The sequence below is a fragment of the Chenopodium album genome, chromosome 10 (assembly GCF_948465745.1).
Source record: "Chenopodium album chromosome 10, dcCheAlbu1.1, whole genome shotgun sequence".
NCBI classification, from domain to species: Eukaryota; Viridiplantae; Streptophyta; class Magnoliopsida; order Caryophyllales; family Amaranthaceae; genus Chenopodium; species Chenopodium album.
Window position 1 is genome coordinate 5,804,135 of NC_137843.1, and position 18,147 is coordinate 5,822,281.

The 18,147-nt window shown below is 35.7% G+C and overlaps 3 protein-coding genes, 1 long non-coding RNA gene and 2 pseudogenes across 6 annotated transcripts; 2 read left to right on the forward strand and 4 right to left on the reverse strand.

Annotated features, from left to right (window-relative positions):
- Nucleotides 1-2,097: 2,097 nt before the first annotated feature.
- LOC145562049 (uncharacterized) lies at nt 2,098-3,899 on the reverse strand. The gene has a single exon (XM_081622207.1). The coding sequence runs from the start codon at nt 3,884-3,886 to the stop codon at nt 2,240-2,242; it is 1,647 nt and encodes a 548-aa protein (XP_081478333.1). The 5' UTR covers nt 3,887-3,899; the 3' UTR covers nt 2,098-2,239.
- A 3,669-nt stretch (nt 3,900-7,568) lies between these two features.
- On the reverse strand, nt 7,569-8,983 carry LOC145563288 (uncharacterized). Its single transcript, XM_081623736.1, has 3 exons — nt 8,769-8,983; nt 7,932-8,507; nt 7,569-7,824 (listed from the first exon to the last, which is right to left on the reverse strand). The coding sequence occupies exons 1-3, from the start codon at nt 8,866-8,868 to the stop codon at nt 7,793-7,795; spliced, it is 708 nt and encodes a 235-aa protein (XP_081479862.1). The 5' UTR covers nt 8,869-8,983; the 3' UTR covers nt 7,569-7,792.
- Nucleotides 8,984-10,034: 1,051 nt separating this feature from the next.
- LOC145563289 (uncharacterized) lies at nt 10,035-10,862 on the forward strand. The gene is made up of 2 exons (XM_081623737.1): nt 10,035-10,404; nt 10,569-10,862. The coding sequence occupies exons 1-2, from the start codon at nt 10,102-10,104 to the stop codon at nt 10,686-10,688; spliced, it is 423 nt and encodes a 140-aa protein (XP_081479863.1). The 5' UTR covers nt 10,035-10,101; the 3' UTR covers nt 10,689-10,862.
- Nucleotides 10,863-11,030: 168 nt separating this feature from the next.
- Nucleotides 11,031-13,698, reverse strand: LOC145563290 (uncharacterized; annotated as a pseudogene). Its single transcript, XR_014094519.1, has 2 exons — nt 11,930-13,698; nt 11,031-11,511 (listed from the first exon to the last, which is right to left on the reverse strand). The product of XR_014094519.1 is annotated as an uncharacterized LOC145563290 (transcript).
- LOC145563291 (uncharacterized) lies at nt 11,031-13,929 on the reverse strand. Its single transcript, XR_014094520.1, has 2 exons — nt 13,707-13,929; nt 11,031-11,593 (listed from the first exon to the last, which is right to left on the reverse strand). It is a non-coding gene; the product is annotated as an uncharacterized LOC145563291 (long non-coding RNA).
- Nucleotides 13,930-14,353: 424 nt separating this feature from the next.
- On the forward strand, nt 14,354-17,834 carry LOC145563292 (pentatricopeptide repeat-containing protein At3g22150, chloroplastic pseudogene; annotated as a pseudogene). The gene is made up of 3 exons (XR_014094521.1): nt 14,354-17,124; nt 17,204-17,394; nt 17,752-17,834. The product of XR_014094521.1 is annotated as a pentatricopeptide repeat-containing protein At3g22150, chloroplastic pseudogene (transcript).
- Nucleotides 17,835-18,147: the final 313 nt, after the last annotated feature.

The following is an 18,147-nucleotide window of genomic DNA, read 5'->3' on the forward strand; positions in this document are numbered from 1 at the left end:
ACAAAATCACCACATATTAAATCGAAATTCATATATAAAAATTATGAAGAACGAAATTTACACATAATTCATACATAATAAATCAAAAGTGATCAAAGCTAACCAAAAATCAAACAAAAAAAAAAATACAATTCCAACTAACATAAAAAACCTAATTACAAATCAACAAAACAAAACACTAATCTGCATTGACGATCTCTTCGAGAATAGCAACTAATTTCATGTTGTAAAAAACAATTCCACATTGTAAGAAATAAATTCAATCAAAAAAGTGAAATAAAAGTGAAAAAAAAACAGAGGAGAGAGAAAATGAAGAACAAATTAAAGGAGAAAAACAGATGAGAAGAAAATTATATTGAAGAATTTGATGATAATTTGGATCAAAATTATTACAAGAAAGAAAACAGAAGAGAAAGAATTTGGAAGAAGGAAACAAAAAATTTTAAAAAGGAAACAAAGAGTTGTGTTGATTGATTTGAGTTTGGGATGTGTTTAATGCAGAATATCTTGCATTTAAGGGTGTTGCACCTATTCTACATGCATGATGATGCATGTAAGAATATGTCGTAAACGGCATGATGCTAGGAGGCCCAAGTTAATTTGGACAAGGACTGGTCCCCAATATTTTGGGCTTGTTGAGTGATTCTATTTATTAGGATCATACTCAACTACTCTAAAGTTATCTGTGGACACTTTCGTGCGCCTTTTGTATCCAAATTTTCTCCTGTTGTTACTTCTTGTTGTTGCATTACTCGTATATAGACATGAAAGTTGAAGTGTATGAACACTACAGAGTACAAATTAAATACTCGTAGTATAATTGTCTAGTTAAATTTTCATTCATTTTCTGGCTCATACTCGTATAATGTGATGTGATAGCACCTAACTAAGAAGATAAAATTAGGGCATATTCTTTTCAGCTTATTTTCAGTTCAGTTCAGTTTAGCTCCAATTAGTTCAATTTAGTTCAGTTTAGCTCAGTTCAATAAATAAGAATAGACCCTTAGATATAGAACCCCAATGGTGAATGATGAAATTTGTGTAGTTATTAAATAATATTCCACAAAATTACTTATTATATATAAAAGCATTTCAAAATATGTTATATATAGAAAACTCGTACATAACTACAGGAAAGAGGAACAATGACATATCGATATTATGTTGTAATTATTAGAAAGCGAGTGATCATTGATATATAGAGAAACTTCAATCATGTGATGCTCTTAAAACTCCACAATACCATAATTATCATGCTCAAATGCTCAATCAATCATACCTCAAAAGAAAAAAGTAAAACCCTAGGCTAGAAAAAGGCTAACAATATTACCTTGGCAATTCAATCATACACCCCTTGTCATTTAATTTATAGATTCTCTCACGTGAATAATAATACAAATTAACCCATAGAAAAGTCATTTACTTTTGTATTACCTTACCTTTCTCGATATATGAAACTTGTTCCATTATGCTTTTACTTATGTACCATACTACGAGTCTATGAGTACTACATTATACCTTCCTATTGCATTTTTTAAAAACCCTCACACTTAAAGGTCTAGTTTAATTCACCTTATTTTTACTTATTTTAGAAAAAATAAGTTCAGATCAGAAAAAATAAATTCAGGTCATATTATCGTTTTATGTGCAATTTTTTATTGCTAAATATCTTTAATTTCGTAATGAAAAAAATTGTTAAAATCACATATATTAATAAAATACGCATTATTACGAATTTATAACAATACTCCACTTGATATATTTTTTCCGTATAGATTATCGTATATTTAAGGTCAAAGCTTGGTCAAATCTAATATTCAGATCAGATCAGACTAGCAAAAATAAGGCGAATTGAACAAGCCTTATTATTCATGTGGCATAATAATAAAAATTTGACCATATTGGTGATTTGTATTTAAAATTTACTTCATAAATTCATGTATGTTATATATAATATGCATTAAATGTGTGATTTTGTTGAATTAGTATCAAAATGTGCTCCGATTATCATAATTTTTATGATGATCAACTAATCTGATCATAGATAAAATCCAATCCTTTCGCATACTACACGTAACTCGCCAAACCTGATAAATAATTAAAGATACAGATTGTCAATTAACCGCTCATAACACGTACTAGTGTAAAATATAACATGAAGTTTATTATTCACCAAAACTTTTATCACTTAGAAAGACATTTTTGAAAAGAAAAGAAAAGGAAAAAGAAAAAGAAAGAACTAATAAGCAGGACATTGGAATCCAGGAGGAGGAGCCTTGCCACAATCAACCAAAACTTGAAGAGCAATAGGAAGAATAACGTTAATATTCAAAAGCTTAGCCCTAATTGTGGTGCAAAGACAAACAGCAGCATCTAACCCAACTAGACCACCTAACACGGGACAACATGCATCCTTAGCACCACTTCCTATGCCAATGTGTATTAGTCCTCCTAGCACGTCAACACATGCATTCAACTTAAGGGAGTCAATGGAGCATGTTGGTTGTTTCGAAGGCGGTGGTGGGCATGGTGTTTCCGGTGTTGGTACCGGGGTTGTTGGTGTACCACTTGGTGGTGTTGGTGTGTAAGGTGGGCTACCACTTGGTGGTGTTGGTGTGTATGGTGGGCTACCACTTGGTGGTGTTGGTGTGTATGGTGGGCTACCACTTGGTGGTGTTGGCGTGTATGGTGGGCTACCACTTGGTGGTGTTGGTGTGTATGGTGGGCTACCACTTGGTGGTGTTGGTGTGTATGGTGGGCTACCACTTGGTGGTGTTGGTGTGTATGGTGGGCTACCACTTGGTGGTGTTGGCGTGTATGGTGGGCTACCACTTGGTGGTGTTGGTGTGTATGGTGGGCTACCACTTGGTGGTGTTGGTGTGTATGGTGGGCTACCACTTGGTGGTGTTGGTGTGTATGGTGGACTCACAGTTGGCGGTTTAGGTGTGTAGGGTGGACTCACAGTTGGCGGTTTAGGTGTGTAGGGTGGGCTATATGGTGGGCTCACACTCGGTGGTTTAGGTGTGTATGGTGGGCTCACACTTGGCGGTTTAGGCGTGTAGGGTGGGCTATATGGTGGGCTCACACTTGGTGGTTTAGGTGTGTATGGTGGGCTCACACTTGGCGGTTTAGGCGTGTAGGGTGGGCTATATGGTGGGCTCACACTTGGTGGTTTAGGTGTGTATGGTGGGCTCACACTTGGCGGTTTAGGCGTGTAGGGTGGGCTATATGGTGGGCTCGGTTTTGGTGTGTATGGTGGGCTCACAGTGGGGGGTTTAGGAGTGTAAGGTGGGCTGTATGGAGGGCTTACAACAGGTGGTTTCGGGTAATGCGGTGGGCTAACAGGAGGTTTAGGTGTGTAAGGTGGGGTCACAACAGGAGGTTTAGGGGTGTGAGGTGGTTTAGGAGTGTAAGGTGGGGTTACAACAGGAGGTTTAGGGGTATGATGAGGTGGTTTAGGAGTGTAAGGAGGAGACTTGGGTGGTGAACCTGTAGGAGGTTTAGGTGTGTAAGGTGGTTTGTAAGGATGGTGAGGTGGTTTCGAGGAAGGCGGCTTAGGTGGTTTGTAGGGATGATGAGGTGGTTTGTAAGGATGGTGAGGTGGTTGGTGATGAGGAGGTTTGTGAGGGTAGCTCGGCGGCTTTCCGGAGGGAGAGTGAGGTGGTTTATGGGGTTGATCATGATGAGGAGGTTTATGAGGGTAGCTCGGCGGCTTTCCGGAGGGCGAATGAGGTGGCTTCGAGTGTGGTGGATGCTCAGGAGGGGGACAAGCTGGTTTGGGTGGCTTAGGAGGTGGTTGGTATGGGCAATAAGGGCATGCTAAAGTAGTGAAAAATGTACCAAAATTAAAAAGAATGAAAAGAGTAAGTAATGAAAATGCTCCCATATTGGAGAGCTTAAGAATGACCAATGAATGATAAGAGTGAGAATAAGAGTGGCCTTCTTATAGGAAAATCCAACGTGAAATTGAGTCACAAGATGAATGAATGAGGGAGTGAGGTATAGCTGTAACTCTGTAAGTACAAAAGTTTGTCACCAATTTACAGAAATAATAAGAGAAATTTAACGTTAGTTTACTCCAACTTTCTATCTTTGCTTAAAATGATATGGTGTGTGATGTACTTTGTAATAATTTGTTTAGTTATCATGGACACTTCTTCTATCATTACTACTATTAAGAAAATAATATAAGAATTTTTTTAATAGGGGCTATTAAAAAAAGTAAGTTGAACGATTTGCTAATATTTGAACTTTACACTAATCCTATAAATAAAACTACACTTCATCCATCTCACGATTTTAGACTGGTTTTTATTCTGTAACTTTTGTATATCAAGTATTTTATATACTACTTCTGCAAATTTGTGTTACGATTAAGTGTGTAGATAGGAGGTTTACTATAATTAAGTACCTTAGGGATCTATGTAAGTAACTTGCTCTATTTATAAAACTTTTCAGAAAATTTTACGGCTTTTACCTCTCATATTTGTACCAACCAATTAATTTCACTTTCTTACAAATCCCTTGAAAACTTTTTACTTTTCTTAATACTAGTTATGTGCAGAAAACTCTTTTAATTTGGCTTTATCGTGGAAACATTAATGAGAAAAAAATATATAAACAAATATTTTTAGGTGATAAATGTCTACATACTATTCTTAAGAGTTAAAAAACAATTATAATTAATGAGGGTAAATAATAAATAAATGTTTTAAAGGACATAATTGTCCAAACATTATTTATAAAAATTATCTCATACTTTTTAAAGGAAAAAAAATAGAGATTTTAATATCAATTCAAACACTGTAAAAATGGATCCATTAGTGTGAAGCAAATTAAAATCTGGCCCTAGTTTTTGATAAATGGTTATAGTTTTCTTAGCTTTATTTGTGATGTAGGAGTACAAGTTAGAAGAAGTAAATTCCCTTTTGAGAGCCCCTTTTCTTGCCGTCATTGGATTTATATGGAACAATGATATATTGATATGATATTAATTATGCTTTGTCAATTTTATTGACTAGGGATTAGTAAGATGGGCAACAACTTGGATAATTTTTGGATTTTTTTTGCTAATGGGGTACTCTTGTTTCACCAAGTCAAGACTCACTATTTTAAAATTAACCCAATAATTAGTACGGAGTATTATTTGACAAAAGAAATACCATTTCCATCTCAATTTACTTGTCCCCTAGTCATTGCAATATATATATATATATAGATAAAAAAAAAAAAAATGAATGTATGTTGAGATTGAAAAATGGATGGATTATCACATGATCTAATTCAAGTATAATTCTTTCTTAAAAAGAAATACCGTAAGTAAATTATACACCTTAAACGAACCGTAATATCTTTAAAAGGAAAATGGGGTAAATGGATTGAGATGGAAAGAGTATGTCCCTAGTCCCAATGACTCTACGACGACCCTACCTTTAATAATTTATAAAAGTTTGGGATACCTCTTATTAATAATGTTTGGACAATTATACTCTTAAAAATAGTGTATGTGAGGACATTAATATCCCTAAAAAATATTTGTTTACATGTTTTTTCTCATTAATATAATGTCACCAATAACTAAAATTGTGACATAAGGCTAAACCGAAAGAGCTATTTAAACATGACTAAATATGCCCCATTAGCCACCTTAGTTTAATTAGTGAAATGTTCTCAATAATTGAGATATGAACTTTAGCAAGTAGTGCCTTTAATGGCATCTAAAAGACAAGAACAATAGAGTCCGTGACTTAGCATATTACTGTAGTCTTAAAGCCATGTGAAGCCACACCAATGCACACAAATATCCATGCAAATATATAAATTGAACAAAATAATAGTCACTTGACTTTCCTATAATTTTAGTGGTTGTTAGCTAAGGGGAGGTTGGATCCCCCTGTTTTTTTGTCATCTTTTGTACTCTTTTTTGAAATCGAGAGAAAAACTCTAACCACTTAATTCATCCCTCACTCTCGTACACTTAGATAATGTGGAAATCTCTATTCATCTGATCATATATGTTCATAATTTATTGTACTTTCATAATATATTGTGCGAAGTATTAATAATAATCTCACAATAGAAGTGAATTCACATAAGGGTTTATGCATGTATGGTTGTACACTTGACATGCTTGATTGTCGGCCAAAGAGAATTTTGACAAGGGTTTATGTATATAGTTCATTGTATACTAGACATGCTTGGCGAATTGCCAATTTGTCAGATGATTGATAATAAGTAGAGATAATGATAGTGAATTAACCCTTTATAATGTTCTATGTAATACAAGAATAATATAAAATATTTTGAAATTAGATTTTGTTATGCGGAGTATTTAATTGTAGGAAAGAACTCAATTTTAGACTTTCATGAGGTAAACACAACTATTATTAAGCTCAATTGATTTCGAAAATTTGCTCAAAAAGCCAAATTCTCAACTCTAGCTTGGATGTTAGCTTAGTGTAAGTGATAAAAGTTAGTCAAGCAACACCATATAATAGCTCAGCTCATCATCTACCATACTCTCTTAATAGTTCACATTTTATTTTTTATGGTCAACTGACAAATTAGAGAGAAATAGAATATAATGGCTTTTGTATTGCTTGTTTATTATTCATCAATAGGTTGAGTATTTATACAAAACCTAAGAACATAAGATAGGAAACAATCTTCCTAAAAGATATACTTAAATAATATCTTAACATATAATAAACCTAAATATATTATTCTCCTAATAAGATCAATACGGAAAATATATCACACATATATTTTCTGATATTATCTCTAACACCAACTTTTATTAAATTCTTAACCTTAGAAATTTAAAAATGAAGAACATGTATGTATCATCATTTATAGATTACGAAACATCCAATATTCTTTAAATGTAATAACTATAGTACAAAATTAAACAATACTCCATAATAATTGAACAAAACAACCCATCTCATAGTAAATGGTACGAAAATATGAAAATGAAACTCGACAACTTGACAAGGTCACATCTTAATTTAAAAGTCTTTCAATCCATTATTCCCTAATAGAATATGCATGTGCCAATATTAATAAATTTTCTAAAAATTGAAGTAAAATTGATACAAGACAAAACCCTTGATAATATTTTGTTCGCCCTTTTCTATTGACAATTGGTGCCTTGCCTCATCTTCTAGGTAGGTGGTGTTGATTGTTGAATAGTAATATAGATTGTCTCCATTTTCATAAATCAAGGATTATATTAATATACTTTTTTTTTTGTCCTTAAAATTAAAAAATAAACATTATCAATTGGACCATATATACCATGCTGTGTTATTATTTCTATCGAAGTAGGCTTGTTTTTTTGTGTGTGGATTCATTGTGAATGTCTCCTTAGCAAAACTCGATAAAAACAATTGGTTTGTCAATTGTTTAACCTACCTCTCTTATTACCTTCTTATTGCTCGTATATAGAATCGACAATATATGATTTGATTTGATATTATGATCAAAGTTATTAAGAGAAATTTAAACATATACTCCATTTGACATGAAATCAAAGAAATATAATTTTATTTGAATTGACCCATATAATTTGTATCATTAAATCTATTATTGTGTTTCTCATGTACAAATACTTCCATCACTCGCTTAAAGGATGACTGTAAACTTACAAAATAGTAAATTATATTACGCTTACATACTCTATATTGTCACACAAAACTAAACTCAAGTGCTACCAAAATACTTTGTAATAAAAATACTTAAGTACATATGAAAGTATCGGACCTTGTCATCGAACCATGTCATCAACTATTGGTCAATTATATATGAAATGACATGCATTAAAACCTGCAGAGAACATTATTTCACAAATCAAAACGCAAAACATAAAATTTATAATTTCATGTATAATACGGAGTATAATTTTAATTTAAGAATGAATTTGAGATATTTACTTGGATCGACAGTAATTAGCATAGCAGTGCCACCAAAATCACAAGTGCCACCAGCAATCTTAACCCTTTGCCAATAACTATTAAAAGCATATGAAGCATGGGCCACCAAATTGTTGGGCACAAAGCAAGGCCCATTGGGCTGAACTGACCCACAATCAGCCCCATTTCCACAAGCATAGTCCATGGCCCTTTGGAGCATGGTCTCAGGCACTGTGGGCCTTGCAACACACCAAACCGCGTATTCATGGCCCCAACCGTGTCTTGGAGGCCCAGCGGGCTGTAATGAGAGCTGAGAAGGCCCAGGGTGAAGCACGACCGGACCGCCGGGAGTTGGGCTGGCCTCGCTAACAGGCGGTCCCGACATCGGAGGAGCTGCATATGGGCTTGGACTAGGGGAGTTGTCTGGTGGGTTGGAGATTAAATTTGTGGGAGTTGGAGCTAAGGGTGAAGGTGCTAACCATGTATCATCATATGCATCAAGTGTTGGGAGGTCAAATGTATCAGACTCTGGATTTTGATAGTATGAAAATTTCAATCCTGTCATTAATTTAAATCTCTCTAGGGATCTTCCGGCATCTACAATCAATTCATCAAAATTCACAAAAAGTTAGTTACAGCTTACAAAGGTCATGCAACATCTAAGATAGTTCAGGTTTACCACGTCATCTGCTGTTTCATGATATACGAGTAATAAATTTACATTCTTACCGATGTAATAATTATATCATGTTACGTAGGAAAGGCATGGTATTCGTAGCAATTAATAAAAATAAAAAAAATAAAAAAATAAAAAAAAAATAAAAAAAAAAAATTCAATGTATTCAATAAGAATCATACCGCAAATGTTGAAGAGAGAATATACGAATATGGACACAAGTACGATGATAAAATCGAGAGTGCTGGGACGAGTTGGACGTGATCTGAACAAGACAGCCATTGTTATTAAAATCTACTTAAGGAGTGTAAGACAAATAAGCAATGGATTAGAAGACCAAGGCACTCCTTATAGAGAAAATTAAATTACTGTAATGGAGAATATTATATGTGCAAATCCTCTAGAATGGTGATTGGAATATGTGCTTGCTTGAAATGGGAGAACTTACATCTAAATTATACTAGTATTGAAATTGGCATTTTTCATTGATTCATGTATTGCTTGAATTTCACTCAATATAGGGGCATTTTTACCTTTTTCTTTTGCCTTTTCTTGTACATTAAACACATAAATAATCTCCTCTAAAGTAGTATGGTACAATATACTAGAATAAATCTAATTTGGAATATTTTGATGTTGTTTGTGAGTTATGCCTTCAGTGGGCATGACTCTTCATGAGTGTGCTATGCAGTGTATATTAAAGAATGGATTTGATTCAGAAAAGAAAATAAAAAATTACTTGTACTTCATCGCAAATCATTTATTCCGAATATCATTACACTCCATAATAGCTTTATCATTTAAAAATTAAAAAAAAAAAAAAAAAAGATTTATGATACTAGATTTCGAAATGACTTTTAAAAATTTCACATGATTATTAATTATTGTTATATGTATACATAGCTAAATATGATCAATGAGAATGTGTGAATAGTGTAAAATCTTTAATGGTACTACAAGTATATTGTAACGTATGTTATTATGAATTAATCAATTTGAATTTTTCATATTGCAAATAAGATTCATATTACTATGAAAGGAAGTTTACTTTTAAATTATATTCCCTTAACAGACAATAAAACGGTCCAATCCAGTCTAAATTCGGGCAGAACGGGTCCGATCTGACATATAACCCTACTTGGGACTAGTGGTAAATGAGGGCCTGAGGGGGAGGTGCATCTCATGCCAAGTACATATGTACTAGAATCTAGTTTATGAACTCACCGCCTTTTTAAAAATTTTAACTGCTCAATTTTGGCGTGATTCTAACGGTAACCTTTTCTCACAACTCCCCTGTTTCATCCCTCAACAACCAACTTCTCACTTCATCTTCTACCCCAATCAATTCAACGGCTAACAAAAATCAAAAAGCAGAAAAGAAAACACCCTCAAAAAAGTTAAAATTAAACACCAAAAAGCCAAAAAAAAAAAAAAAAAAAAATCATGGAAGAAGAAATAAAAGAACCCGAATTCAATGAAAAAGAAGCAGTAGTAATTCAATACTTAGATACTTCAATGTCGAACAATCTACTTAGCAAATACCCTGATTATTCCGGTTTCGGTTTCGACTACTCACAAAGCTCAATTTGGTCCCCATTAGTCCCTCGTTTTACTTCTCTTTCATGTTTGAACCCCAAGTCTCCTGATTTGAATAGAAGGCTTTCTTTTGAGAAAATTTCAATGTCAAGTAATATTAAGAAGAAGATTTGTACTTTTGGGTTGAATTTAACTGCTAAAATTCAGAAGAATAAGAAAAAGAAGAAGATGTTGAAGTGTAACAATGATTCTTCCGAGTTTCAGTCTCCTCCTTCCAAAAAGGTAAGATCTTTGATTTTGCACTTAAGCTATTTGGGTAGTATTGGAAGTCGCAAAAGGTAGTAATGTAGACGAGATTTAAACTTTAACTGTCTGAGACTCTAAGTTAGTCGAGCCGAAAGGAGAGTGTTTTATAATTGGTGTTAACTTATTATGTTTGGATGCAGGGTTGGAAGAAGGTGTTGAAGATGACATCTAAACAGTTCAAGAAAAAGAAGGATAATCATCATCGTCATCCCATTTCTAGGGTCACCCTTTCTGATTTTTTGCAGTCTCAGAATTTTTAGCCCTTTTGTTTTCTAATGCTAGCGATATGAATTACTCTGCCATACTGGTTAGTATCATTATTTTGTAGCTAGTTCAAATTCTTTATGCCAAAAAAAGAAGATTCAAGACGCTCGGTAGTTCCGTAGTAAGGTTTGGGAGTTTGAGTCTTGTATGATCCACGTATCTCCCTTCGTTTCAATTGTAATGTAAAATTGGTATCGATCCAATTCATGCTGCATTTGTTTCTTGTCTAATGCAATATGGTATTGATCCAACTCATTGCGAACATAAGGTGTCACGCTGTCACCAATACCACGGCACTATTTTCTGTGTATAAGCCAAAATCAAGATATTTCAGTATGAACTTTGAAGGGTTAACTTTACAATAACATAAATAAAGTTGTAACATCTTACAAAGTCATAATCAAAACCACCTCCTGATAGTTCTAAGTTTTAACATTGGGGTGGTATTGAGTACATCCCCATCCTCCTTATAAAAAGATAAAGATATAATGGTAAACATGCTGCTGGCCTGCTGTACCTCTCAGTTGACTGGTAACAATCCAATGATGGTGAACATGGTTCTTAAACAATAGGTGACGGATGAGTTGTGAACTTGTGATAGACTGCTTAGGGATTAGGATGATCATGGTTCTTATACAATAGCACAACTCATCCTCTGAGAACTCTAAAATCAGCTCCCTCAGCCAAAGTTTTCTCAAAGAAGATCCCATACGAAGAGTTGATTTAGACCTAACTCCTAATAACTCCTGCTTTGTCAGCCCAGTTGTAGAGCTATATCCATTTACAGACTTGCCATGTAACAATCTCCCGACTGCCTGCCTAACATAGACAATGGGAAACATTAAGGACCTCAATAGACCTCTAATAGTTCTACACTGCAACATCCCAAACTCCCAATGTCCTGTAATGATAAATATCAGTAAATGTTAAGAATGACACAAACAGAGGATTTCATTTAGTATAACTTTTCATCCATTTCATACTCCAATGTTTCTTTCACTTTTTTATTTTTATTTTTTATTTATTTTGTATGATAGATGTGAGCTAGGTGGCAACAGGGTTTGATTCATCCTTTAATATAGTTATATTATGAAATAAGCGATAATCATACATCCTTGTGAGTGTGAGGAGGGACATTGAGTTTTATTCATCCACCTAGAAAAAATAGTTTCACACTTAAAATCGCCCAAATAAATATAAGAGCAAATGGAACAGAAGAGAGGTATTTGTATTAAACCTCAAAAGTGGAACTCATCAGGTGAAGGCTGTAAAGCCATTCTGTTTCAGACTTCAAACAGAACCTTGTGGCGAAAAACCCCTCAACCTCAGCTATGACATCTAGCTTCCACCTCATTGCGCAAGCTTACGGCCAAATCTTCATTTCCATTTTGGCAAAGCCCATTGCACAACTCAGAGAGAATTTCTGGACCAGGAACCATACTTCTCCCTAGCATTTCCCTCAGAACCTGAACTGCTCCATCAAAATCACGATTCTGACAGAAAGAAGAGATCAAAATCTCAAATGTATTACTCGTTGGATAACAACCATTTTTTATCATACTCTTGTACAATTGAAATGCACGTTCAGAATTCTTTCTCGTGCACTGCCCTAAAATAAGAGCAGAATAGGTTGAGGAATTTGGGGCTAAATTCTGCTTGTCAAGTTCTTTAACCATAATGGCTGCTTTCTTAGTCTTGCCCTCCTTGCAGAATCCCAATATCAAAGCATTATACGTCACCATATCAACCTTCACCCCATCTTTCAGCATCTCTTCATAAAGTTCATATCCCGTCTCACTATTACCCCACTGGCTATATCCATTTATTAAAGTATTGTAAGTTACAGTATTTGGAGGCACACGTGCAGCTTTCATCTCACTAAAAACCTTGTTCGCGTCATGCAATTTCCCTTGCTTGCAAAATCCATTGATGAGGGTGTTATAAGTGACACTATCCGGCTTTAATCCGTTCTTTTCCATCAAGGCTTTTAGCTTCACGGAAGAAGTGAAGAGGCCCTTATTGCAATACCCAGACATAAGTATATTATGTGATGCTACAGTAGGAAAGATACCCATACTTGCCATATCCTGAAACACCTCCAAGGCCTTTTCCAAACTACCAAGCTTACAATGAGCATAAATAACCATGTTCATAGTATAAACATTTGGCATAATTCCATTTTTCCGAATCTCCTTATAAAAAGCCAATGCAATTTTTTCCTGTTTCAAACTATGCAATGAACTCATGTAAGCATTACAAGACTATTGTAGGAAGAAACCCATAATCCTTCATGTGGCAAAAGGTCGCGGTAGCATTCCTAAACTTCTTCATATGGGCTTGAGTCTTAAAAAGCGAGTCAAACACAAGAGGAGACGAATCACACAATCGATACGAGTACAATATAGCCTCAAACAACTTATGCGGCAGATCAATAGACCGCGAACTCAGTATATCCTTCATAATCGACTGAGAAGACTTAAATTTCCGGTGTTTGGTCAAAACATGGAGAATCATGGAATGAGTTTCAAGGTTATGGAACTTAGGGTTTTTGAGCTGAACCCATTTATAAAACTCATATGAAAGAACATAATCCTTCTTAATTTTCAATAATACATGCTTAAATCTAAATGGAGTAAACCCACTTGATAATTTCTCCAATTTTTCCCAATCAGAGTGTATAAGATGGCTATGTGCTACATTCACAAAATCAAGGTCTTGACCTTTTGGTTCAGGAATTGTTCCATGTGGAATCGGAATTACATTCCGTTTCTTTCTTGCTAAATTACCCAGAATTGAGGAATTGCTCAAACCAGAAACTTTCATTGCAAAATTTGAAAATTAAGCAAATTTAATAAAAGGGTGTTCTTAATTTAAACTGTTTTAGGGTTTAACCTTGTGTTTGAATGATAATACTCAGAGAAATACTTGAAAGCAGGTGAAATGAGCAAAACCTAAAGTTACCCAGAAACGAAATTGGAAAGAAAGATTTTCCCTTTAATTGATTTGAAACTGACCTGATTATGGAAACTCAGAGCTTGTTTGCTGTCGTGTTTGATAGCTCCTGCAAGTCAGAAATGGTGAGGCGCGGCCGTGCGGGGGAAGGACTTAACATTTCATAGAGCCCAAAGTGGCAAAGTACTAAAGTAGTACTAGTACTCAGTATTTGATTTCAGCACTTTTGCTAGTGGTCGTAAATGGGTTGTTCAAACACGTTCGGAATGAGTAATCTGGGGTCAATTTGGCTAAGGTTACTTTGGGTTGCACGAGATTCGGTATGTGTTGGGTATTATAGATTCGATAATCAAGTACGAGTGAATTTTGATAAATTTTCATTTAGATTATCATATTATTTCCATGTTTCAACAAGTTAATGCAAGTTTAGGTTGACCAAATCGTTAATTTTAAATTTCTAATCCCGATAAATCCAAGCTTAGGTTGGCCGTTGGCACATGTCAATTTTGACCAGGTTTTACTCAGCGGGTTACAAGTTCAAAACGAGGTATAATTTTCCAAAACTCAACAGGTTCAAGCTTGGGTTGAGTCATGAATCGAGTCGAGCAAGCCAAGTTTGTGCTTGGCTAGTTGGCTTGGCTCCCCTTCTAATCAAGTAATCAACCTTCATTATTCTTCAAATTTTCTATAGTCCCAAAATAAGAGACATTAGATTTTGGAAGGATAAGCTATTCACTCAATCCACAATCTTACACCTCTTTACTGGCTAAGGCTCACGAAGTCACAAGCTAAGAAGTAAGAAGACATCATAACCATCAATGGAGTAAGCAAATTCTCCAGAAAAATTTAAACCCAGAAACAAAAACCAGACCTCAAAACTTCATCTCCCATGTCTACTTCATCCCTACCACTTCCCTTACCACTCCCACCCAACAATCTCTCACCACACAGACAACTACCCAATTCACAATTCTCTCTCTTAGACCCACTTCTCCCTTCCCTTGATGAACCCCAAAAAGCCCTTAAAACCCCGACAATTCGTACCCGTTTAAGCCAACTTTGCAGAGATGGTCAACCCCATATTGCCCGCCAAGTGTTCGACGCATTGCCTAAACCAACTACTGTTGTTTGGAACACTATAATTATTGGGTTTATTTGTAACAATCTTCCCTTTGATGCTCTTTTGTTTTACTCTCGAATGCGGTCTAATACTTCTACTAAATGTGATTCTTATACATATTCCTCTGTTCTTAAGGCTTGTGCTGATACCCGGAATTTGAGGGTTGGTAAGGCTGTTCATTGTCATGTTATAAGGTCTCATATTCATGCTAGTAGAATTGTGTATAATTCTTTGTTGAATATGTACTCTACTTGTCTTGCTAGTACTGTTGTTTCGCAATATAGTGAGGTTGATCCTGTTCGTAGAGTGTTTAATACTATGAAGAAGAAAAATGTTGTTGCTTGGAATACTTTGATTTCTTGGTTTGTGAAAACTGAGAGGTTTGATGAGGCTGTTAGGTATTTTAGGTTGATGATGATCATGGGTATTAAACCTACCCCTGTTAGCTTTGTTAATGTGTTCCCGGCTGTTTCGGGTGTTTGTGATTACAGGCTTGCCAATGTTTTATATGGGATGCTTGTCAAGTTTGGTGGTGAATATGTTGATGACTTGTATGCTGTCAGCTCAGCAATTGTTATGTTCTCAGATATTGGTTGTCTTGATATAGCAAGGAAGTTGTTTGATGGGTGTTTGAACAAGAATGTTGAGGTATGGAATAGCATGATTGGTGGGTATCTGCAGAACAACTGTTACATTGAGGCACTTGATCTTTTCGTCGAGGCTCTTAGTTCGGAGCATGTTTCACTTGATAATGTTAGTTATATTTCAGCTTTAAACACTGTCTCGCAAATGCAGCAAATGAATATTGGCCAGCAGCTGCATGCTCTAGTATTGAAGAACCCGACAACTTTGTCTGTAACTGTACTAAATGCGGTTATTGTTATGTATTCGAGGTGTAATTATATTCACGAAGCCTTTAAGGTTTTTGAAGGGATGGCTGAAAGAGATGCTGTGTCATGGAATACTATGATTACTGCTCTTGTGCAGAATGGGTTGGATGATGAAGGACTGATGCTTGTTTATGAGATGCAGAACCAGGGGTTTGTAGTTGATGCAGTAACAGTTATTGCCATACTCTCAGCTGCATCAAATCTCAGAAGTGAGTTCATCGGGAAGCAGACTCATGCTTATCTAATAAGGAAAGGGATGGAGTTTCAGGGCATGGACAGCTATCTAATAGATATGTATGCTAAATCTGGTTTAATAGAGAAGGCACAACTACTATTTGAAATAAGTGATGAGCTAAGTAGAGATCAAGCAACATGGAATTCCATGGTGTCTAGTAACACACAGAATGGGCTAATTGAAGAGGCTTTTGCTGTATTTCGCCAGATGCTTAAGAGAAATGTTCTTCCAAATGCCGTTACCATGGCATCAATTCTTCCAGCTTGTAGTCAAATTGGGAGTATTGCATTGGGTAAGCAAATCCATGCCTTTGCTACCCGCCACACCCTAGACCAAAACGTGTTTGTTGGCACTGCTTTAGTAGACATGTATTCGAAGCTTGGGGCAATTGCTTCTGCTGAAAACATGTTTGCTTTGATTCCCACTAAGAGTCCTGTTACGTACACTAACATGATATTGGGCTACGGGCAACATGGAATGGGAGCTAGAGCTCTTGCCTTATTCGATGAAATGCAGAGTTCAGGTGTAAAACCTGATGCAGTCACTTTCATTGCAGTATTATCTGCATGCAGCTATGCTGGGTTGGTTGATGAAGGTCTTAGTATTCTGGAGTCAATGGAGATAAAATATGGACTTGAACCTTCAATTGAGCACTATGCTTGTGTGGTGGACATGTTAGGAAGAGATGGAAGATTGAGTGAGGCCTTTGAGTTGGCTGAACAATTGGGCGAGGTAGGTAGTGCAATCCAAGCTTGGGGATCACTTCTTGCAGCTTGCAAAACTCACAGACAATATGATTTGGCAAATATTGTTGCCAATAAATTACTCAATATGGAATCTAGAAATAGTAGAATTGGGTACCATGTACTGTTATCAAACTTATACTCAGATGAAGGATATTGGGACCTTGCAGATAGAGTCAGGAAAGAGATGCAAGAGAGAGGTGAGAGGAAGGAAGTTGGCTGCAGCTGGATAGAGACTTTTGGTCGTGTAAACTATTTTGTGTCTAAGGATAGGAAGCACCAAGATGGTGAGTATGTGTATGAGATGCTTGCAAAGTTAGCTTCTAATATGGAGGATGCAGGATACGCTCCCCTTTGTTACGGTGATAAACAGATGGACTAGATATCTCATGGTGATAATTGAGGAGATGGAATTGAAGGAGTTATGCAGTTTAAGTTGGTTCAGTTAGTATCTAATCATGATCCCCTGCTCCAAGACAAGCTTCTATCAAAGTAATTCTATGCCTTATGGAATTGTATGTTCTGTAATATTCCTTCCTGCAAAGTTTTGATGCCCATGACATAATTTCAGGTGCTGGTTCAAAGTAAAAGTCTCATGCAAGTAGTGTTGTAGTAAGCTGCCCACTTTTTCCTGTCTTGCTGGACTTGAAGCTGATTTTCTTTGTTGCATTGAGGGACGATCAGTGTTCATACAGCTTCTGTTACTAAGGATTTTGGGACATGGCAAGTCTTTTTCTGGCTCAGAAAAAGGGAAATTAAAAGGTAATGTCATTGTGGTCTGACCAAATATGAAAGAGTAAAAAGCTATACAGTATGCTAAAAAAGGAGGGAGGCTGGGAAACCTTCAACATGTACATTTTTTTCTCAGCTCTTAAGCTAGGCATGTTCCGAAAATCGCTTTTAAATGTTGGGTGTCTATTCGGCTGACTTTCCAGAGTCCATCCCCTATTTTTCTTGCAGCTAATCTATTTTTATTTTTATTTTTTTTTTCCTTTTTTTTGGGGGGGGGGGGGGGGGTGGAGGGTGTTGCTGGGTGCCGACTGATTATCCATATTAGTAATAAGTTGTTATGTTTTATTAATTGCTGAGTGACTACACTATTGTGACATTGGTACATAGGTGGAAGTTTGAATGCCTTGAAATGGCTTGAAAGCTGAAGAGCAATCCAGCAGATTGAAAATCCAAAATGGAACTTCTTGAAGGTTTTGACCATTCTTTGCATCTTTAGGCTTTATCTCTGTACTGCAGTTCTGTTTCCTTGCTCTCAGTGTTTTGTATAGGCCTCTATTCAGTTTTCATTCTGAAAGTCTATAGCTCATCTTTTTTGTATGAGTAGTTTAAGTTTAGTAAGCAGCTTTACGATTATTTCATTTCTGGCACCCCCCATATTCAAATTTGATTCTCTGTTTTTTTTAAAAAAAACTTTTGGGTGCTTTGAGTTTTTGAGCTTTACCATTTCTGCTTCTCTTGTCCCCAGGATTAAATAGGGGACTATTAACAAGTAGACAAATCGGT

Excerpts from the sequence above, each read along its gene's own strand:
- LOC145563289 (XM_081623737.1), top strand. The coding sequence starts at position 10,102 with ATGTCGAACAATCTACTTAGCAAATACCCTGATTATTCCGGTTTCGGT. Across the intron at positions 10,405-10,568 it reads AGTCTCCTCCTTCCAAAAAG|GGTTGGAAGAAGGTGTTGAA; the intron begins GTAAGATCTTTG and ends GTTTGGATGCAG.
- LOC145563288 (XM_081623736.1), bottom strand. The coding sequence starts at position 8,868 with ATGGCTGTCTTGTTCAGATCACGTCCAACTCGTCCCAGCACTCTCGAT. Across the intron at positions 8,508-8,768 it reads TTCTCTCTTCAACATTTGCG|ATGCCGGAAGATCCCTAGAG; the intron begins GTATGATTCTTA and ends AATTGATTGTAG. Across the intron at positions 7,825-7,931 it reads GCTAATTACTGTCGATCCAA|GTTTTAATGCATGTCATTTC; the intron begins GTAAATATCTCA and ends TGTTCTCTGCAG.
- LOC145562049 (XM_081622207.1), bottom strand. The coding sequence starts at position 3,886 with ATGGGAGCATTTTCATTACTTACTCTTTTCATTCTTTTTAATTTTGGT.